This window comes from Lepisosteus oculatus, chromosome 24, assembly GCF_040954835.1.
Source record: "Lepisosteus oculatus isolate fLepOcu1 chromosome 24, fLepOcu1.hap2, whole genome shotgun sequence".
NCBI classification, from domain to species: domain Eukaryota; kingdom Metazoa; phylum Chordata; class Actinopteri; order Semionotiformes; family Lepisosteidae; genus Lepisosteus; species Lepisosteus oculatus.
In genome coordinates, this window is record NC_090719.1 from 13241873 (window position 1) to 13265934 (window position 24062).

A 24062-nucleotide genomic window follows, 5' to 3' on the forward strand; every position below is an offset into this window, starting at 1 on the left:
CAGTTCCTGGACACAATCAGCACTGCTTTGGCTGACTACGCGCTCTGAATCATGGATGGACAGACGTCAATCCTTTATAGATTCATTTAGAAGAAAAAGGAGTCAACTGCTTTATAAGGTTCTCAGCCATGAAACTGTGCTGTTCTGTCAGAGTGGCCATTGGGTACTTGGCCATTTCTTTAATCAAGGTCCTGCTTGACCATTTGCTTAGTTAGGGAGGACAGCCTTTCTTAGGGAGAGTCTGGGTGGTTCCGTATTCTTTCCATTTCCTAACAATGGTCCTGACTGTGATCCTGTTGAAATTTTCAGAACTCTACCTGTGGTTTTATAGCTGTTCCCAGATCTATTGCTCTTTACAGTTGTGTCCTGGAATTATATGGACAGCTCCTTGGTCTTTTTCGGTAGGGTTTCTGCTCTAATGTGCACTGCGAAACTTATATAGACAGTTGTATTTCTTCTCGACCAATTGAACGGGCCACAGGTGGATTCCATTTAAGTTTTGGAGTGATCTCACAGGCAAATTAAGGGTGAATACTTAATAAATCAAGACATTTGACTGTTAAATGACACGTAAAAATATCTCCATAACTTTGTCATTGTAGAGTAATTTGTGTACATCAGTGGAAAAGTAATAACTTTAATAAGAGCCAAGGGCTCCTGAGTTATGGATTTAGATTTTCTGACAGGCTTGCCTAGTTATTTTGGGAACACCAAAAGTTTCCTTCTAACAGGCAAAATATTTATTTCCTGAAAGGTTTTTCCAAGGTTTACCAGTCACCATTACAGTTAGGCAGCCACCCGGTTCCAAACTCAACCAATACAGAACAAGAAAAATAATCATTAACCAACCTGGATCAGAATGGAAAAAGTTTAAAATTTCTGTAATAGAATAGAAGATCAACATGGCTGAACGTGGTGTTGACAGCTACACTGTATGTCAGAGGGAACATTTTAAGTGGAAAAAATCATATCTCCTTCGACGCCATTTGTCATCATGTTAACATCTCCTTTCCATTTTATCTCTGTTTTCACCTCACAGAACTAGACAATTGACTTTTGCACTAGTCTGGAGAAGGGTTTTCTTTAATAACTTAAAAGCTCTTTCAATTATCTATATGGCTCGAGAGTCTCAGTCTACTCCTTCAGGTTCATTGTGCTCAGATTAATCTAAGCACAAGCCCTAGACTGTCTTCCAAAGGTCAGAGGGCGGGCTTTGATTCTCTTGTTTTCCTTCAAGAAATCACTTGAAAAACATTAACTCTTTGTGTCCTTGCTTTGGGCTATCGAGACATTCACCAGAGAGTGCCATTATCTTGTGTGGAAAGATAAAATCCTCCTTTTCTCATGTTTTCCTACTCAACTGTCAGCATAAGGAGTCTGTAATTATTTTTCTATGTTCAATTTCATGGAGCACCCATTAAAGACCTAAACAAATTCAACCTTGTGTTTCCTTTGGATTTAGAATATTAGCTACAGTTTAGCTGGAGGCCTTAAATATGAAACATTGAAATGATCCTTGCAATAACTTTGATGAATGTATTGTTGTTCATCCAAACAGAGGTCAGAGATAAAGCACGTATTCTGAGTTAGGTTTTGCGAAGTACAATTGTATTTTGTTGTAAAAGTTTAGTCTTACAAGTAAATATTACTGGTAAGCCAATGTTACACGACAACTGAACGCTTTGCTTGTTTGGCAATTTGGTTTTGCTCTCTCACAAAGTTTGTGGTTATATTTATAGTATTAGTCTCTTGGACAAAACTGAGTTTTGGGACTTTTTGATTGTAATTTATTGTATAACCTTACAAAATGAATAGCAAAGACCAAAGTCTGAGGCTAGATATATGGAAGAAGTGTTCTAGTTTCGTGAGGCTATGCAAGAAGACATTTCTATTATCTACAACCATACTCACCCGCAAAGTACAATGAAATTACCTGAAAGCCAGTTGCAAAGTTATCCTCTATTTAGCAGTTTATCTTAACTTCTTCACATCCCAAAAACGGTGTTTTGCCAGCTCTTCAGGGTCTGCAATTGAACTAGAACTCTAGTGTTTTATATCTTCTGATTGCTATGCCAATTATTTGAAAGTTTGCACTACCCAAATATTTTCAGCTTTCAACGAAATAAAAAAACATCATTTATTTTTGGACTGGTGTGATGCCGTTTCAGTGAACAGAAATGTTTAATGTTGGGGTTAATGCTGGAAAAAGCTACACTGAGCTCCTGGTCCGCGCGTTTTAAACACAATCATTCCTGATACTCCGAGAACACCTTTCCAGACTGTGTAGCGAACCTTGTGATTAACAATGCACTCAGTATTGCCCTTAAAACATGTCTCATTAAAAACATTGATGGATTTCTTGACAACACGCATTAGCATTATATCTTAAAGATCCCTGGGGACTTTTAAAACATTAAAGCTGATGTATGGCACACTGTACATAATAATAAATCTAGCTCCATTGTTGGACTCCATCAAAATGAGATATTGCAGAAACATGCTGTGGACCCTTCATCATTGTCACCAGGAAACAAAGAGCGTGTTTGATATTTTAAAGGGTGTATGCACAAAACCCCATTGACTTTGTGGTCTGGAATACAGCATAGAAAACAAAACACAGCGTGGTTCAGGGTTTTAAGTGAATTACTGATGATAGAGACTGAATAGGCTGGAAATGATGCAAGTAAACTCTGTCCTCAAGCATATTTGTCTCTAAAAGGGCAGAGGAACTTGAATCAACCTTCCCCTACGTTCTTTGCCAACAATCCTGTCTTAGCAAATGCATACAGAACTAACGGGCGCGAAGCTATCATTTTAATGTAAAGGACTTAATTAGAATGCATTAGTACTACATTTATGAGTGTCATACTGCACATTTCTTAGCCAATAGTAACATAAGAATAATTTAGAAATAGAACAGGTTATTTGGTCCTAGCAGAAATTTTGTTTCTTAAACTCAAATGCACTCAAATGTTCAAATGCACTATAAATCCAAAGAAGAAACAAGGAGCATGTGAAAATGTGGGCTATTTGTCAACTGTCACACGCAATTCCTAATGAGAGAGGAATGTCTTCAGTCTTCTGTTTCAATATGATACTTAGGACAAATACTGGCCCTCACTGTTTAAAGTCACATAAAAGTACAGTTTTCTCCTTTTATAGAAAAATGCATACTTTTGTTGAAAATAAATTTCTGTCTTTATCCATAAGGACAGTGCATCATCTCTTCGGAGGTCCAAAAAGTCAAATGTTAATTTTAAATTTACAGAGGAAGTAAGAAAACATTTTCTTACTGGTAGCAGCAGTTAAAACTACATTTTTTTTGTTTTCAAGTTGTTAAATGTTAAATCGTTTAATGCTTTCAGGAAAAAACCCTGCCTTTGCTATTTCCCTATAGGATGGTTCCATGAGCAACATGTTTAAAACCTTCTACTCCATTTTTATGAAGCCATTTCCCTTAGTTTCATGTTTATTAGGTTTATTCATTCCTCTTGACAGTGATTTGTGCCCAATGAAACGGAAAGTAGGATCTAATGCAATGCTTTTGGAAAGAAACAGGAGAACTAATAGGGTTCCTTTATATCACACGTCAGGGGCCATTTTTAGAACAGTTTCTTCCTTTCCTCTCTCTTTGTCCAGCTCTTACAATCTAGTCCCTGAGCTGATTTTTAACATCCCTGCTTCTCAGCCAGGTCTGGCCTCCTGACATGTGTTAACCGGTCACCACACCTGCAACTTTATGAGGGTGGAACAGGCCTGTTTTAAATTGGCTTACTGAGTAAAATTGCCTGCACCCATTTAACACAATGAACCCTCTTGGAGAAATAATTAAAAGTGAAAATGACCAATATATGATGTCTCTGTTGTAGTTCCTTTCACATCAACAGATAATTGTCAGAGTCATGTCAGTGACTTGTTTTAGACTGACTGTGAAACAACTCCAGAAACTCTAATTAACACCCCATACAGAAGCCTAGACAAAGACCCAATCCAAAGCAAAAATAAAGATGTTATACATCATGAAAAGGGCTCAGTGCTAGTGAAAAAGCTGATTAAAATCGATTTTTAGAGTACACAAGGAAGTATTACCTGTCATCATGATCTAAAAGTTACTATCCTGAGACTGATTAGGTGCAAGAATGAGAAGACAAACTAGTTGTGTTAGTGCATTTGCCACCTCAATGGTTTCATGAACTTGTGCTCACTTTCCAAAGTGATAACCATGCGCTTGACAGGGCATCTGAGCAATTCCAGTCCCTGTTTTTCATCCATCCAGAATATTATGAATAATTGACTCCTCAATTCTTGATTTGACTATCATGATCACTTAAATACCAAGGCTTGTCTCGATAATTTGTTTTAAAAAGGAAATGCCATTTGATAGTTATCTATTTCACTCTTGGCTCTTGAGGTTATTTGACCTGAAATATTAGCCAGATCTGCTCTTGCCTTCATCGGCAATATACAAGAGGCACGTACACTTATAAACACGCTTCTTGAGAGGTTACTGATGATTAATCTTTGAAGAAGCCATGAATGCATTTAGATGTAAAACCCAAACCCACGGATGAAGCAATACTTCATGGCTTATCATGACTACATTTATAAGGTTCCTTCATTTACAGCCTGCCAGTATTATTTTCTGAGCACCACATGACAGTGCATGTAAAGCACACATTGTTAATCACCATATACTGTATGTTTTAACCACCTGTGTGGTTCAATAAACATTTATTCTGCCATATACTGTACACTAATATATCCATTAAACTGCAGATCATGTTACGAATCTCCAAAGGAAAAAGATGTTTCCCATTGATTTAATGTGGGAATTGGCCTCTGATAGATGGAAAATGCAGTATAATGCGCCTGTGAGCTTGGTGTTTATATAGAATAGTGTAGGAGTTTTGATGGAACATTGTAGAGCCAGCACTATTGGAGTATAGCTGATTAAGAACACATGAAACACTCCACCCCTCATTTATGTTACAATTGATTTTCCCGTGCAAAAGTAATGACTTATTCCCAGTGGGCTCATTCTGTGGGTTTGAATTGAGTAATTACCCTTTTTACAAGGAAGCCCATGAATGGTCCTCCCCTCTCTTTTTAATATGGCTGAGAAAGCACAGCTATTCACAGCCTGGGTGTGTCAGGGCAGGTGGCTGTGTTTCTAATCCAGCTGAGTAACCCTCACTCTGGAAAGATATGGATCGTGTCAACCACCCCTGTATTTCCTTTTGTTGGTGACAGGTTTGAATTAAAATGAGAACGTATGAGTCACTGACCACTCCAGTATAGTTGGAGAAAACAATTCCCCTAGTGCCATAAATAATAATGGATAATGATATTGTAATATGATTAAACTCACCTGGGAATAAAGACATAACATTTTGAAATAATCTCTATGGTAGCACTCAAACAGGAAAGAAAAAAGTTTCTGTAGATCTCAAAATGTGGCCCATCACATAGAGATGGCTGAGTGCAGTAGTGCACCTCCTAAGTGATTTAAGGCAGTGGCCACAGGCTGAGGTTGTTATCCCAGTAGGAGACAGAACTTTTCCAAAGGCACCTGGAGGTTTTATGCACAATTGTGCAAGAACAGCTGATTTTGGCTTCTAAATGCTCATGAGTGCTAAGAAAAAGCACAGCATTAGCTATAAACAAAGATATGCTTTACTTTGATTCAAAAATCTATTCTAAGCTTGCCCAAGGGGCAACACTGAGGGCATGCGAACTGCCTGGCCACATTTTCCAATCCTCAGGGATCTGATAACCCCAAGCTACAGACAGAAGATATTTTATTCATGATGGATGGGAAAGCAGAGCAAGTCCGAGAAGGCAAAGATATACTGCAATTTAGCCATAATTTAAAAGAGACATGCAGCAGGTGTCTGAAAGGATGGCGTTGATCGATGGCCACTAAGATCCTGTGATTCCAGCCTGTATGTCTTCTGCCTGAGACAGAGCTCCACTTCCAAGTGAGAGCAACTCTAGGTTGTCATCCCTGGTAAGGGGGTGGTCATGATCGAGGACAAAGCCGCAGACAAGGGAGAACTCAAGTGAGACAACTCAAGTGAGCTTGAACGCATTTCAAAATCATGAACAGATTTTTTAAATAGCTGAAAACAAAAGCAAAGGAATGAATGTGATCACCCATGCGGTTCAGACATTACCTTCACGTACAGGTATGCCTCTGTGGAAAGGTCTCCAGATATGTGAAGCCTTTTAAAATGCTGAGACAGGGCTGAGCATCCTGAGTGCTGCTGAAGACACGCTTGATCTTCTTAAAACAAATACTGTATATACTGGTATATTAATATGTATCAATTGAAGAATTGGCTCTGGAATATGAATAGCCCGTAGTTTACGGTAAATAACCCCACTTTTCACACACCTTGGAAAGGGAAAAGAAACTAGGACTAAGCGAGCCAGAGACTCTAAGGTAAATCACTGAAACCTTGAGAGGTAGACAGAACACACAATTCTCCTTCCAGTCTGAGAAGTAAAAAGGAAGTAGTGTTGCATTCCCTTGAATCTCTTCAAAGCTGTAAATTAAACAAAGAAAACTGCCCTTGGTATTTACAAGCCAGGTTCAGGGTCACTGTGCCTCAGTTTAGATTATTAGATTCCCAGCTAAACAAAAACAGCTCTGACATGGGGGAAACAGGGAAAGCGCAGAGCCGAAGCTGGGTGGAGATTTTAAGTGAATTATCGCGCTCTTATTTACAAGCCTACACAACAGCTGCTTTACAGTAGAGCTCAAGCTTATCATGAAGATTATGAGGTGGGGTTTATATGCTCTTTCATCAGTTTTGGCGGAGAGTACAAATAAAACTCCCTAACTCCCTGTGAAATCAAATAACAAGGTCAGAACCCATAGATGAAGTGCATCTCCTGTACTGCTAACAGCTTTGCTGTGCAGACAGTATCATTTAGTTTTATCTACTTAGATCTTTGACCAGGTCACTGGCACCAGTTTGAAGGATTTTTCTTTGGGTTTGTTTGTGTGTTTTCTCACAAAGTACTCACCAAAAAAGTTCAGGGCAAAGTAGCAAGACCTGAGTATAACAGAATGACCCTCCTTCCATGGGACAGCTCTCCACAGCTGTTCCATAGGCCTGAAATGAAGCAGGGGCATCACTCTTTGACCTGTATTACATGCAGAATATCAAAGGATTAGTCAATACTGTGCATAGCTTGATATCCAGCAAATCGCCAGATACTACTGGATTTGTTCTTCTAGTTTGCTGATGAAAACCAACTGCTGGATTTTTCTTAGTGGCCACCCACGTTCTAGTTTCATTGACTCAACAGCTTGTTCACCGTTACCCAATGTCTTTTTGTATTGCCCCCATTACAAATGTGGCAAATTGTTCGCTCATGCTTCAAAACGAAATCCAGAAAATTCACCTTTACGAATGTGTCCGGGGCCAAGAAAATGTTTGTGAACCCCTTAGGCTTTTCACATATTTCGTATATTTGAAATCTAAAATGTCACAAGATCTTAAGCCCTAGTAAACAAACAACACATACATGATAGTCTTTCCACATTCACTTATCCTCAAATGATGCAACATTCAATATCTTTGTGTGACAAAGTATGAAACCTTTTGATTCAGTAACTGATGGTCCCCCCGACTAGCAATAACTGCAACTAAATGTTTCCTGGAGCCGTTGATCAGTGCCTCATATCTGGTTTGAGGGATTTCAGTCCATTCCTCCTTACAGCACTCTTCTGCTTTGAGGCATCTGAGAGCTTCCTTGCATGGACATCCTGCTTCAGGTCCAGACAAATCATCTCGAAAGGGTTTAGTTCAAATTGAAATTGAAGTCCCGATTTATCTGTGGTCATTAAAAAATTGGAGGGTGTTCTCAAAAAGACTAGGTGTCCTGGCCAAATGTCTGGTGGTGGAGGGGAGTCCCCATTCCCTATGAAGCGCTTGAGTGGAGTGTCCAGAAAAGCGCTATAGAAGTGTAAGGAATTATTATTATTATTGGTGGTGTTGGTGGTGTTTTTTGTCAACAGGACTGCATAAAAGTTACCTCAATTGCAATAGGCTGATACAGCTAGAGTTCTGGCTCTTTACAGATGCTTGACTGGTCGATTGAAGACATGAAAATCTAGGCAACTGCCCTGTTCTCACTAGTTGGGCAAACAATCAGTTAGGATTTTAGAGGGCATTAAACAATTACCTGTGCAGACGTAGCTGAATCAAATGGGTATGTTGCTGTTTCTGTTGTAAATCTTTCATTACATTACTAAACCCATGACATTTCTGAGCCTGATCTCCAGTCTCCTGTCCTTCTCTGACACACACAGATTCTCTTTTGGAAAGACAAATTCTACAGCAATTGCACACGAGTCCAGGCTTGATAAATCACATTTACATTTAATCGATCAAACAAGTTTAAACCCAGAGGGTTATGAATGAATGTCATGTTGTTATACGAGTAACAGAGCAGCAATACACTGTTGGAAAAGCAGTTGATCTCAATGACAACAGTAAGTTCATATTTTAGTCTCTCTTTTTATTCATTCTTAACTCAAGAAACTATTAACATCCATTTAAAGTATTAATTCTCAGGGTAGTCAGCTGTAGACATTTTAATCCAGATAAAGAATACACGAAAAGGAAATACACCAGATTATAAACAATTAAATGAGTTTTCTAGATGTACACACAGTGTTTTAACTAGGCTAAAAGACTGTTTTCACTTTAACTGAGTGGGTTGCATTTAAATTTTAATGTTATAAACATTAAAAAATGCTATCTGAGCAGACAAACATCCTCTCAAAAATGTCTTTATGCAGAGTTGCTCTGATCAATTTGCAAGTTCTATTTAAACCTGAACTTAGAACATTAAAAGAGAGATAAAATCTTCTTGACTTCAAACGTTCCTGCCAAGATTTCAGTGAGCAGTATAAAGCAATCAGAAATATTGTACAGTATGTTTGTGCAGAACTGACTGCAGTCTTGGAAGCCTGTAAACACCATTTTCTATCACCTGAGATGCTCTTGTGAATGCAATATTATAAAGCCCACCTTAGCATAGCCCTCAGTGTTGTTTGATGAAGATCCAGGTAATTTCCAAGCACTTGATTTTCGGATTGATAGTTGATCAAACTATGTGTTTTGGCGGATGTGACAACAGTGAAACCTTAAGAACGGTGAAAGGATGAAGTCATCCAGGAAATGATGAGGTTAGACCATGCTACGCAAGTAAAGGAAAGGCAAACTTAATAAATAAAGCCACTGTTTTTTTAAGTAAACAGAAGAGAGCTGGTGGCAAGTTGTTACTGTAGGCAAGCTAATAAAGAGCTCATATTTCTGAAAGGAATTATAGTACGATAGGATGCCTGCCACCACATAATCTGACCTTCTTAAACCATGATAACAAGCTATCACATAGCTCATTACATATTTATTTTTTTATAAATATCAGGAGCACTAAATTAATAAGCCCCCTGTAACAACTGGCTCCATTCTTGCTTATTCAGATGAATTTTAGAAACCCCGACTGATTACAAACTTTTCTTTGGAACTGGAACATTATTGCTGGCACACAGAGGGCATGGAGTTCTGCTGCACACACAAACATCAGATTCAAAACAACTTTACGAAATGTTTTACTACAAGAATCTGTGTCTGATTAAAAAATCAGTTCTCACATCGTACCCCTGCTCTTTTCGAACTTTTTTTTTACCACATAGAAAAAAATGTTCTATGTTCTATTGACAAAAAAAAACCCCAACAGAAACAACGTCAGAAGTAAATAACCTGTGATTTAAATCCACTTACGTGGAAAAGTAATGGGAAATGAAAGCATTCTTTCTTTGTTTGTGTTCTTGATTTTTTTTGTTAGTCCTGCAGAAGTTAACTATTCTTGATTGAGGAGTTTCACATAGAGTGTGTATGTTTTTTATGTAATAGTAAACACTTTTGGTCACAATATACTTTAACATTTTACATAAAACAATAAAACAACAGCTTTGCTTATGTCTTAATTAAGCAGGGGCTTAATTAAACAGCCCCTGCGTAAACACGGAAACCATCAAGTGTTGCTAAATGAATTGAAACATTTCAACATGGATATAGGAAAGCAAATGTGTTATATTTATGGATATTGCAATACTGTAATACAGTACAGTATGTATGTTGTAATTTCATAAATGTTGCCAAATGAAAATGTTTTCAGCATATTCATTTGTTAAAGTTTTTAAAAAATCCCTTTGGATTTGAAACTTTCACCTTAATTAGCCTGAAACTCCTACTTGCTAACACCTAATGCTGCTTTATTTCTCTGTGTTACTATTACATAATACCCTGGTTTCTTTCAGAAACTGGCTGGATGAGAACAGTGGATCAGTTAACTCTTAAATACCAAATGGGTTAGATGGGCTGATTCCCTCTCCTTTGTAACCTTTTTGTGTTTGTACAGTATGTTGTCTCTGAAAGATTGCATCATGTCTTAAGTAATTCTTTAAAAATGCAGTCTTAAAATACAATGTCATCATGCTGCCATTTTGCCTAGTTTCTAGAGACTACAGCCCTCTCTTTATTAGCTACAGTATGATGCTGATAGTCATTAGCTGACAAAGTATAAATATATAGTGTATTTTGTACAAAAACTGTGTATACCTGTTAAAGTCAAGAAAACTAGAATGCAATGACATACAATTTATATGACTGATATTTCATAGTCCTTAAATAAAAATAAAAACATTTGGTAGTTCAGGATGCTTATTTATACCTCAGAAGGCTGTTTCTCTCAATAACGGAAACACAAAACGGTGTTCTAATATAAGACGTGATAAACCTGACTCCATATTCTTAAAAAGAACATTAAGGGGAATTGTTCTTTTCTGCCTTTAGAAATCAATGTCCAATAACCATTGCCTGGCACATCTTCTGTCCCTTTGTAACACGTTAATAAAAAAACAAATAATAACAAAAAACAGCCACACACAATCTTTGGGAAGGCACTGATGTCTTTCCTAAGTGTCGCTGCTTCAATTTTTGTGAACCTCTCTCATTTATGAAGAAAATCAGTGCCGGCTCTTCGTTGCACTCTTTTGCATACCACTTGACTGGAATGGAAGACACCACACTAATGACCGAACACAACCAAGAAGAATCTCACAGAAATGAAGAACAAAAGTAACAAAGTGCTTGACGAAAGGATGGAGATGTTGACCCAAGGACCCCGGCATTACTGGACCACGAAGTTGACGTTGTATGTGAGCTGATGGCCATTGTCCCAGGCGTACAGGACCTTCTCTTTGGGGTTGTAGTCAATCTGAGTGGTGAAGGCGTACTCGTTGGTGAAAGGCAGCCTCGGAATGGCCTCTGTGTTGGTGTGAGTGTCGTAGGCATAGGAGACCTCCCCTTCCCTCTGATTGTAGACGTCCACGGCGTACAGCACCCCACAGATGATGAAGCAGTTGCCGTAGGAGTTGCGCTTCAGGCCCGTCTTCCAGGTGGTCTCCTTCTTGACCGAGAGGTCGCCGGGATCCAGCTTGCTGATGACGATGACCTCCTGCTGGGAGTAGTCGTAGTCGACGGCCGGGTAGATCACCCACAGGCCGCTCTCGTCCACGGCGAAGTCGATGTCCGAGTGGCCCCTCCACTTCCAGGGGGTGGTGTCCTCGTAGACCACGTCGTGAAGCAGGGTCCAGGCCGCCACGTACCGCATCTTCAGGTCGTACTTGATGATGTTCTTGGTGAAGGCCCGGTTGTAGTAGAAGGCGCCGTTGTAGACCACATGGCCGGTGCCGATCCAGTTGTACGGCAGCTTGTACAGGTTGCTCCAGCGCCCTTTGAAAAAAAACCCCAAAACAACAGCTTATCGTTTTCCTTTCCCCTCATTCACTATGGCAAGGCGGTAGCAACTTGAAACCCTACAGGAAGGTTATACTGTCCCAATTAGAGGGGAACTGCTGTCTCGGTTTCTCAGGCCTGCTATTAAATCTCGGTAACAAAAGAAATGAAGCGACAGTATAGGAAAAATTTGGCAAATTCCGAATGAAAGCACAGAATCCTGAACTTTGTGAAAGTCGCCATGTTGTTGCAAACACCTTGTCTCTCAGAGGGTGAGAGAAAGAGTTTGTGAGAACTGAGACGTGAAGTGGCCCTTCCTGCTCACTAGTCCCTGTCATGACTCATGTGACGCAATCTTACGAGCGAATAAGTACAGGTTGTGCAGCAGACATTTCACCACAGAAATGTTCCAGCGGGACTTGCATGCAGAGTGAACAACTAAGTCGTATTTGTCAGCAAAACCGTCTTGAAGTCAAGAGTAATATTTCTATAGGATTAAAAGAGATGTATTCACAAGCCTGTTTGTTTACAATGTAATATGGTTGGTTCATGTCACTGGAAGTTTGGTTGCCTCATTGTGAATATGGCATTGCGCATACCTGGAAATTTAATCTACTTTGTGATGCAGATTGAAGGTTTTACATCTTACATGTACATTTTTCTTTCAGTGTGTTTTGAAATGCACTCATCAATGCCGATTCTTTCTAACACCAAAATTTAAAAACGGCATTGCAGTCTCCGTTAAAGCCTTCGTAACATCCTCTGCTGGTCTGGTGCTTTGATTACTTCAGCAAAGCTTGCTGGAATCTGATCCTGAGGAAACCCTGATCTAGACAATCCGAATTGGAAAAGGAAATCCTAAATGACCTGCGGAAGGATTCTTCTGAGAAAAAAAAACAAGAAAACATGTATATTTTCTAATGAAAAAAAATCAAATAATACTAAATATAATCTGGTTGAAGTGAATGGCTTTGTTTCTGCTAGCTTAGAGAACAACTGTAAAAGCATTTGAAGTACAAAAAACAACACCCCCATTTCAATAACCTATAAAGGGACTAATTATAAATATAATATATCTGTTTAGTGTCACTTTGGCACTGGCATTCACAGAGGGTAATGCAAGACAGACCAGAGAACATCTAGGTTTGTCTCTTTTAGTGGCACTGTACTTCAAACATAATGCTCCTTACGTACAATGTAATGTCAGTATTATTATGAGTTGCAAAATTACAAATACTGTCAGTAAAGAAAATAACAGTCAGTGATCTGCTGTGTAATGCGACAGCTGGTACATCATTGACGTATCTGAAAACAAATCCTACTCCATCCTCCCATAGAAAACAGGACCTTTTAATTTGTAATACAAAAGTATTGTTCCAAGGAATACTTCTTTGGCACCATTTTGTTTTTCACTATTTTTTTAAAAGTGTTTTCCATCTATTGTGGACAGATGCCAGAAAAGTGTGAACATATTAGCATAAGGTACATAACTCAGATAAGAGAAAGCATTCCCAAACATCCACATACAATACAGAGGTCAGTTCAAAACTCGAGTTTTAAAATCGGCTAAGTTTGATCACTTTCTGTTTTGGACAACCACACGGTACAAATAGTAATTCAGACAACCTCACTTTAATGTAATGATACTGCACCTTCAGTCTTGTGTTTTGAAATGATAAAAGATTTCTGAGAACAGCATTTATGCGGATTTAATAACAAGGATACTGTATGTGAAACAACCACAACTCCTTTCGCCAAGTTCAAAATAATTTATTGTCAAATCCGGCCTACCTTGTTTGAAATTGTCCAGGTTCCTGAACTCCACCAGATTGTTGCCATAGTAATAATTGGTGACGTAGATCTTTGAATCTTTGGCCACTGGGTCCTTCATCCACGCTCCTTCGTTTCGCCCGTAGCTGTGATGTTTCTCCGGCATCTCAATAGAGGATATGGTCCCCTCACAGTCCACATCTTTTGCTAGCGGAAGCACAACAAAGGAACATTGCACATACATTACACGGATGCAGTCAAGAGGTGTCTTCTTGGGTATGATGAGGAGAGGTTCTCCAGTTGTGGGCCTTTTCTGTGACAATAAGAAACATCCCCTTGACCATCTTCCCCTTTTAAAATAAATCTGCGTCATATCCGTTAAGCACTTTTCTTCCCAGTTTTTTACTGCTCGTTTTACTTCCTAATTAGGAAACTAAAAAACTAAAAAAAACACTGTGAAACACTATGGAAAACGTTCATGGATTCCAATTTAACAAGCCATAGAAGACGTAAAAATGAATGTTTTTATGTTTTTAACATTAGAAAATTATTATACGTATATATTTTTTTACATTGGAGTGGTCAACTGACAGCAGCACCAGTAGATGCTAGTAGTGATTGTGGCGTACCTGCTCGGTTCTGCAGATAACGACTGCTGTTGTCTGAGTTGTCCAACACCAGTAAAATGGTGGGCGCGGGTTTCTCTGGCTTGGCCGTGGTCGTCGTGGACACCGTGGTGGTCGTGGTGGTGCTGGGGGTTGTGGGTACAGTGGTGGTGGCTGCTGGCGTTTCTACGGCGACCGCCCTCCCTTCTTCAGAGCTCTGCGGCCTCTCCTCCGTCACCACCTCCTTCGCATCAAAATGGCCGTGAGCTCTCACTGTGTTTTCTATGGAAAGTAACAACCACAGAACACACATCGCTACATATTTGGCGCCATTTAATTTCTAGGTGTGCTAAAAGAGCCCTGAGCTATCCCAGAGTGCACATTCCCTGATTTCAAAAACACTCTCATGCAATTAACAGCAAGACTGAATCAAAAGTGCAAAGTAACATTAGAACTAATGCCATCATGTTGATCTTGCTGTGGTGACAGAAGTATATGATGGGTTAAATCTGAACAGAGGTACAACTCCCTTTATAAAGGGTGTGCGCACTGATGCAACCGAAGCATTGAAAGTTTTTTCGTTTTAATTTTTCATGATTTTTCTAAAAATGATCCATTTGTTTTTCACTTAAATATTGTTGGTTACCCGATCTTATGAAAGGTGAAAAAAGGTCTGACATGATTTTGTCTTGATTTTTCAAGAAAAGCTGAAATTTCAGTAAGGCTGTGTAGGCCTTTGATATACACCGTATATTCTGTAGTTTTACTTTAAGGATCTTCAAAAGTTCCTGAATGACAGTGTGAGAATCACAGAAAGAAAGCGGCTTTACTTGCGAGCCAGCAATGGAAATGCCCTTATTAATGAAGTTATTAAAGTGTCCCAGCTTTCATTTAGACGCCTCTTTCTCCTGTAATAGAGAGTGTTCAGCCCTGCTTCCGGCTGTTTATATTCGACATTCCACACTCCACTGGGATTTTTCCAGGCGATTTGAAATATATAACAGGAGACAATGTCAGGAAAACAGCAGGCTTAAGCATTGTAACTTCCTGTGTTCTTTATTCTCTGTTTTCCTGTGATGTGGAGGAGCAGTGTATGAAGGCCAGATGGTGGGAGATACTGACTGCTCTGCCGCCATTTACATTAAATGACTGCCACTTCAGCTTGCTGGCCTGCTGAATATACATCTCTAGTTAACAACAGGTTAAAATGATATTGGTATATATTATACAGTATATGCATATGTACTCTGTGTGCAGTCGTGTAAGTGCTGTGCGCACGAAGCTGCTTGATTTGTTACATTTCTTAGGCTTTTAGGCCTGGATTGAATTCAATCCAAAGTGAATCGAGTATGATTTTTTAAAAATACTAAAAACTATACTAAAAATACTAATATATATATAAAACTTTCTTAACCTTCTGTCGACGCAACAAAGAATATTTGTAAATGACATTTTACTAGCTAAGCCTTCTCATCACAGAATCTACAATTGTGAGCTATGACAGCTGCACACTCTAGGTAGTCTGACACACATTAGAAGTGGTTCCCTATCTATATTATCCCCCATTCTGTGGTGATTATCTTCCAAAGCAAAGTTTTCAGTTGTCAAACTTTAAAACTAGAAACTTCAGATGAAGTTACCAAATCTCAGTGCAGGTGTGCATTTAACAATTTCATGTCCCAAGAAAACACCCATCAACCACAAGTTGTCACTCTAGCAGAATGGAGAATAGAAATGTAGTGCAGACTTTAAAACTGTGCTTGCTCTCTTTACTATATTCTTTGTCAGTGTACGAGCAAATACTGTATATAAAAAGGTCCTGTGTCCAGTTTTGTTATCTGAGTTTATCTTGGTTTATTGTATCAGGTGTTTCCATTTTTCACCAGCTCGTGGCTCTTCGGAACTACAGGTGATTCTCTTGAAGAATTATTGTTTGCAGCAAGACAGGTCTAAAAGCTAGAATTAGCTGGAGGGTCTGGGTGGAGAGATGTAAGAGACAAGCACATCACGTAAACTCAACTACAACAGGTGGGAATACATCAGCTGTTGGATGAGCTGAAGCACCTGGGACAAATTTACCAAACATTTTTGGTATTAATTACTGTGATGAAGTACTCGTGTTGTGTTGGTATAAAGAGGAAAAAAACCCAAACAGCTGGGAGCTAAAGTCCTTTGTTTTTCTAATGCGATCAGACATGAAAAGGTCCCTTCCCTGATTAACAGGCTCTTTTGCAGGGATTATGGAAATGCAGCGCTTGTGCTCAACTAATTCAGTTCACATTTTCTACAAGTAACTCCCTCCTCATCCTGAGATTAGTCTTTCATATCCACATAAATGTGCTGGACATTTGATGCCAGTAATATTTAAAAAACTCAGCATAACCTGGCTATAGAAATGGAGCCTACACATTTCTGCACAATACTCTCTTGTAATCCTTTACTAAGTATTATTTTTGAATTTCTTATTACTCTGGTTTCAATCTGTTAAAACATGCGCTAGAACTTACAGCAGGTTCATTTACCTTTCAGTTTTCATGTCAAATTTTCAGTAACCCAGATGCACATTTAATATACCTTGAACAAAAGTAAAAAAAAGTATCGAACATTTTTTAAAGTCTGTGAATTGTCCTTTTTAGAGGTCCAGATATGAGGTAACGTGACTCTTCTACTGGAAAGGCTTGTTTATTTCTCTACGTCTTTTTGACTATTAATGTGAAGGAGAATTTAGTTTTGACAGTCACTGTATAGGGCAGTGATGCAGTACCTTCTCATTTTTTAATTTATAGTGAAGGTTCTTCTGTTACATGTACAGTATCTTGCTTGTTACTTATTAGTACCGGTGTTTCCCTTGCTGTAAAAGTGTTTTAATACTAAATATTAGGCAGGTTCTGTATTTCTGGGGAATTTATATTTATCTAAACCTTCATCCGTTGTACATCATACTTAAAATGCACTATTTTAGTGAGGGCCAATGAGATCCAAGCTGTATTGGGGCTTTGATTTCTCTTGTAAGAGACAGAAAGTAACAGAGCCCCCTTTGGATAGCAATAGTCAGTAATTTGGGAACAGTGGAAATGACACACATTTGGGCCTTGCATTCAAAAATATACTGCTATATCATTGAGTTATAGGTGATCATCTGTTTACCTTTGGAAAACACGGTATATTCTGCAGCAGGAAACAGGGTTTTAAAATATGAATTGTTGAATGCAAATACAGTATGTGACAGCAATAGTTTTCTATAGGCTCACAAGAAAAAAAATATTTTGTTCTATCACAATGGAACTTTCTGCTCACCAATGAACACTAAGGGCAGAAGTTGGGGAGTGATTACAGCTAATGAGGATGCTATCAGAAGGTACAAACACTAAAAATGTAGAGTTGTTTGGATTTCCATGTACAGTATTTTTTCCATTTATCTCTCTACAATCTAGAAATCTTATTGTGCTGCTTAATAATGTGTATTTTCTAGAAAGACTATTTTACACACTTGCAGGACTAGACTTGAAATGACACTTTTAATATTGTCTAGTGAGCTTTGCGTTATCACCTATTTATGTAAATTAACTTTTTTGTGTAATTTACTAAATTTACTTTTCTGTGTAAATTCCATAATTACCTATCCTGAGAAAGACTACAGAATCAGTACTATCAATCACCAAAAAGAGTTTATCAGAATACATGTGTGAAAGCATTCAGAATTCAGAATTCCATAAGGCCTCCAACAACAGAAGAAATAAGGCTTTGAAATGACAAAAAAACGAAAATGAATATGCATTTCAATAACCGGCCTTTAGGTGATTAAACCACAGCCCACTGTTGATGCAAAGGTTAATCGCCAAACGCAGATTTGATTGTTTCACACAGGTCCGTGTCAAAGTCTACAACAAGCGTTTTTCATGATGACTCCCCACTGCCTTCCAAATGAGTTTGCTCTCTACTCTTAACCTCCGTCCTTGATCTAAAGGTTTCAAAAATCAGCCCATGAGAATCCCAAGACTCGGTTGAATTTCTTTCTTAAGAAGGCACGCATTTTCCGCCTACTTAAACATCTATGCTTCAACAGTTTTGTGGCATGCTCATTAGACTGATTCTACTACTCGGGTTAAGAGACATTCTTCAGTTCCTGACTTAACAGGAGGTGACACACCTATTTCAAGCACGGACAAATGCACGTGATGCCCTCGGTTTCCACAAGACCTTTCCTGAATTTACAAGCGGCAGGAGGACAGTCATTACTTCAGCCCTGTGCCAAAGCGATGACAGTGTTTTGGCTTGTGTGAGACGCACAAGGATGCAGATGTAAAGATAATGAAAAACGTCTATCGTCAAGGGGTATAGATTCCATTTAGTTTTGCCTGGAAACATCTTTCAACAAACTGGGTTCCTCCATCAGTCAAAAGGCCGATTCATCTTGTTTTCCAGCTATTGTTGTTCGGTTGGATAACTTTTTTTTTGTTCCAGTGGAATAAGTGATCTTGAGCATTAAAGAGGAAAAAATAGGAGGGCAGTAAAAGGTGAAAACTCCTCCAAATGTGTGATTCAGTAACCTAAAAAGTGTTACTTTCAGGTTTTCAGGGGTATCTGCTTTTGCAGATCTTCACCATTGCCTTATTATTTTTACTTATGTTGGATTTTTGGGCATCTAGTAGATGCTCGATGCTTTAATCCAAAGTGACTGAATAGTTATGAACCCTGAAGTACTAAAACAGTCACTTAAATCGGAACCTTGGTTTTCTGTAGATTACAGGGCGAGACGGAGGAAAAGGCAACTGTTCAGTTTGATTCAAAGTGAACCAATGGCCAAGACTGGAAATTGGAACCACCTGGTTGTAATCACTTTAACAAGCCTCCATTTTCTTCACCACTGGGTTCCCTGTTCTCCTAGTTATTAGACCTTCAGGCAGCACTCATGGTATATGGGCTTGCAATATACAAGTATATTGATGCCTTAGCAGGTTTAAAATATTGTATTGACTTAGATATCTGAGTCTTTGTTAATCCTATGATATTCCATGGGAGATTCAGAGTTTTCTGGCACGGTGCTTTTAGTGCAGTAATGGAGTACCTTACGATTGTAGGCCTATTCTATCACAAATAAGTCAATGTGCTGTGTGCTTAATTAGTGTTTCTCATTTTTTAACTCCATTTGAAACCCCACTTTGGAGTCAACCAGACCCCATTTTTGTGACCTCCAGCACTAATGTAGAAGAGTGGAGGACGGGGTTCTCAGAAATGGGCTGTCCTTAAGTCTGCGTCTTTCTGAGCTGTGGATCCAGAGTGGTAAGAGTAAAAGGCCATTCATCATGAACAGCTCAGACTCTGTACAATTAACCTCAATCCCTACCGCATGGCAGAGGATATTATCACATTGGCTTGATGAACCGCATCGATTCAAAATAAGACCGTTAGTTTTGTGTGCAATCTGTGAAGAGCGGACAAAATCATTTTATGAATAAAAAGATTTTGTCTGCAAGCTCAGCAAAAGTGTCTATAAACAAGAATCAACAATCAAGTAAAGTTTAGGCCTGTAGAGTTCTTAAGCGTCCGAGTCTATATCCAATTAAAGGGAGCTGAGAAGACAAAGGGTTAGATCCCTGCAAAAAGCATTTAATTGTTTAGCAGTTACTAAATAAATGCAAGTTCCTTCGCTTCAATTAACCTTAACCTGACTACTGCTGTTTAATTACGGGATGGTTTCAGTAATACGCTTCTAAATAACTGTTGCAACCAATTTTCATTACATAAGCAGGGATGTTTCTCCTCAAAATAAATGTATTAAAATGTACAAAACTGTGTCAGTAATAATGTGGATTTGGCAATGCAGTGGATTGCTGAATTGATACTATTTGGGTACGTGTTCATTTACCATTCCTCCTTCTTATTACACTTGAATGAGCCTGGAATCCAGATCTCCAGTTCTCCTGAACCAAAACCAGGTGGGTTTAAATCCCTGCATTCTACATCAAATATTTAACACCTTTTCAATTATGACCTAGCCACTATAAATATAGGCAGTGTGTGCCAAATGCGTACGCCCCTCTGTGGGTTTTGACATTGAGTCATATGGCTTCAATTTTGGAATAAATACTGTATATTAGAGGACTGAGTGAGTATCTCTGCCAGTGTGAAAAACACTTCAATGCAATCATAGAGTAGCATAAATCCCTGGAGTGTTTTGGCAGACCCCAGAATATCCCAGTTCCGGGCTATATCAATTGGATGATTTACTATACAAACAGATAAACAATTTACAAAAGACCCTCCTTTGTTCAAATACTAATAGAGTGTGTGATTTCATAAACATTTTATGCAGAAGGTTTTAGTTTGTGCTCTAAATATCAAGGCTCAAATGTCAAATGAGGGGTAGAATAATACAGGACTGAGTTTGAGCTTGACAGGGTTTGAGTTCAAATAATACATTTGTATGTATCTGACTCTAAGGAAGTCTGAGGGATGTGCTGTGAAATATCTTGATTTTAAAGTTAATCTTTGCAAGGCTGCCTAAGTCTTTTTCTTATAAAATTCTAATTGCCAATTGTTTTTGTTATACCCATCTATGACACAGCTTGGAGTCGGGTGTCTTAAACAGGATCATTTCTAGGTACTGTAGGTCTAGGTAAAACTGGCACACAGAACAGTCATAAGGTTGGGCATATTTCCAAAACCCCCAAATGTTCACCAGACTCTCTCCCATTTGTTCAGTCGGTTGCTTGATTCTCTCTCTCCCCCTCCAGTGCAGTTTGCATATTAGAGAATCTTCCCACTGTCTCCTGGGAGCAGATGTCGACTGACACCAGAAACCTCAGTTTCCTGGTTTTACGTTGGTCACGTGACTGAGGATGGCAGGTCCCAAGAGCTTTCTGGGAAATGTAGTTCAGACAAGGGCTGCCATGCTGTCTGAACCTATCACCCTCTTACCCTGGAATATCCAACTGAAGGTATTTCGTCTCTTGGCTTGCAGTTACAATATTAACCCTGTGACTGCACATGATGGAGAATATAGAGGGAGTGTAAGCAGACACACCCAATTCAAGCTACTTGTCTTTTCACACATCACAATCTCCACATTCCCGCACCAGCAGTTCAGCACTGATTGGAGCAGAGCCCAGGAGGCTATAGGTGTGTAACGGAAAAGCTGTTGCTCTGAGTGGTCTGTGTTAGTTATGTGTCTGTAGTACGGATTTAAGGTTCAGGTCTGGAGGGTTTAAAGAGAAACAGGTGAAGGCGTTTTCATGCAGGTTGAGTGCAGGCATTCACTCAGGGGTTCAGCAGGGCATTCTGCTGCAGCTGATGTCAATTAGGATTTTCTTCAGATTTGGAAACAACTCAGGAGGAGGAGTCTTTTGGTTAGAACAGTCCCTTTTTCCGCTAGGGTTAATCTTTCAATTAAAGAGAGGGCTCTGCCCCACTGACCATACCCATACCCTTTGACTTCAGTAGACTGACTTCAGAAAGTATTGTTGTCATTTCTCGTTCACAATGCGTTCACAAGCACTTTACCTGAGCTGAGCCAGAATTAATGACTTTCACCGGCCTTGGATACGAGTCCTGAACTCTTATGTAGGTAAATTGCTCCTTGTCCTCCACTTTCACAGAATTTAAGGGAGCTGTCTGTACCTGGCAGTGGAAAGGTGTCTTTCTCGAGTTCTTACGGTCCACCTGACTGTGCCTGAGGCTGAGATCCACATCATTGCCGCAGCATGTGAATTCATTACAGCTCCATCTGTCTCAAAGGCCAGACTGCCCTACCGTCACCCACGTCTCACCTTTGCTGGTCGTGCCATGCTCTATGCCTTCCATCTTGGCAGCTTTGTAGTAGGTGATGCCCCTGATGACCCCAGGCTGGTGACCGGCCACCTTGGCTTTTGCAGTGGGGTCAGGTTTCCCCGGCTTGACGATGTCTTTCTTGGGCTTCACAGGTTTTTCCTTGGGGGGTTTGGCTGGAGGCTTGGCCTTTTTGCTAGGATACTTGGTTGCCTCCTTAGGCTTCCCACCAGCAGTTTCCTACAACAGAGAGTCCGGCCCTGTTTAGCGTCATTTATATCTAGATGCCGCACAAACGTGTGTTCGATGCAGATTTGAGAACATCTCAATATCATAACGCGTTTTCTTTGCAGCGAGCACGTGCTCATTCTATGCCATTCTGTGCTTTGAAAACAGCTCTTAAAATGCACTTATAAATAAGGAGAAAAGATAAAATAGTAAGAACACATTAGGGTAGAAATTTTGGGGTCACAGAATGATACATCATAGCTAAACCCATTTAAAATAGAAGCATGATATTTATTTCCACACATTTTGACGTGGCAAATCGTAAAGGAATAGTCTCCTTTAATCAGTTGACCAAAATACACTCCTTAAGAGTAGACTCTGACATGAATGTACCATTAATCTTTGCTGTAGAAATAAGTACATAAAGATTTGGAGCAATAGAGCAATGACCAAGTCAGAACTGTCCATTGCAACAGAACAGAAACCACACAACCTGTCAAATGTTGCAGGGAGGTCACACAAATCACTTGATTATTGACATATACTATATGTGTTTGGCTATGAAGCCCAATTCCTACCACAAAGCAAAGCATTCTGCAAGCTCTAAAACAATAACACTGGGTGATTCCTTGCATGTAAAACACAAGGTAGGTTTCAATTTATAATGTGTTCTTATACTGTAATAGCAATAATATTTTAAAAATCCTGACTGTGTTGTAGTACTTGCTAAACAAATCAAATGAACACTTAGCAGTCAGCTAAGCTATTTACCGACTTAAAAAGAAACACAAAATAAAACAAAATAGTCTAGTCTTAGCTGTTTCTAGTGCTATAAAAACTTGTTTATCTTGTTTTTTTGGCTGCTCAGGTCTAGTAAAAAGTCTTGGCTTTCTGAGATCAAAAATACTCTCTGGTTTTCGATCCACCTTTCATCACATTAAAAGGTGTGTCTAGTCTCAAATCCTAATTGGAAATGCTCAGATTCATTCTGAATTATGTGATTTTCTCTTTCACTCCCAGTTATGTGAAAATGATGCAGCATCTTGCCACCAAACTGAGTCATCCAGAAACAGTGTAACTAAGAACGGGCTGAGCATAGTGTACAATACCTGCACTTTGCTGTCCGGGGCAGCAGCATCTTTTTGAAGCAGCTGTAGGCCCAGACTGGAGATCTCCTTCTTGATGCTCATCATGATGTCAGAGTAGTTCTCATAGCGCTTCAGCTGGTTGGTCAAGTTGATCACGCTGTCCTTCATAAACTCGTTCTCCCGCGTCAAGTTGGTCTTAATCGTCTGGGGGAACAAGCAGGTGTTTGCACAAGGAATTAACTCTGATGCGCTCTGTGAATACTGGCGTGCAGGGTTAAATGTGGTAATTCTCGGATCTTTCAGTGCTTGCGACTAAAGGCTTCTGGCTATGATGACAAGAGCAGTCTGTATCGTAATTGGGAAAAACAAAATCGCATTGTTTGGCACAACTGGTCACCCACAGTGGACATACAGTAAAGATGACTCTTTAAGCTGATGTTCCATCCAGAATGGACAGGTCTCCACTTGTAGTGGTAGTGGTCCTTGCATTGTTAATTTTCAGTGCAGCACAATGCAAACTTGATCCTACTCACCTACTGTCTGGCATGCTGCTTTTGGAAGGCAATGCTGTTAGTCTTGTTGGTACAAAGATCTAACAACGAAGTCAAAAATAAAATCTACAATCTCTCACTACGCTTTCAGATTATGCGCTACAGCGTAACAATGCCAGATGGAGAAAAATAAAAATGGTGTAGAAAATACAATGAGAAAAGACTCAAACATTGAGAAACTCTGATAAGTAAATTTGATACAACTACCCATTCAAATCTGCAAGACATATTATG

The 24062-nt window shown here is 39.3% G+C and overlaps 1 protein-coding gene across 2 annotated transcripts in view; it reads right to left on the reverse strand.

The window, feature by feature from the left end:
* LOC102689638 (olfactomedin-like protein 2A) overlaps positions 1 to 24062 on the reverse strand; it is a 104598-nt gene that overhangs the window by 50228 nt on the left and 30308 nt on the right. Inside the window, exons 4-8 of one of the 2 annotated variants that reach the window (XR_011183435.1) lie at positions 23299 to 23481; positions 21964 to 22201; positions 14219 to 14476; positions 13611 to 13796; positions 8695 to 11816 (exon numbers count right to left, since the gene is read on the reverse strand). Coding sequence is in view for 1 of the 2 variants with exons in the window: in XM_015367132.2 (XP_015222618.1) it covers positions 11212 to 11816; positions 13611 to 13796; positions 14219 to 14476; positions 21964 to 22201; positions 23299 to 23481 (1470 nt within the window). In the remaining variant the exon portion in view is untranslated. Of the gene's footprint in view, positions 1 to 8370; positions 11817 to 13610; positions 13797 to 14218; positions 14477 to 21963; positions 22202 to 23298; positions 23482 to 24062 lie in introns of those variants that run through there. The other variant, XM_015367132.2, reaches the window with a different exon arrangement.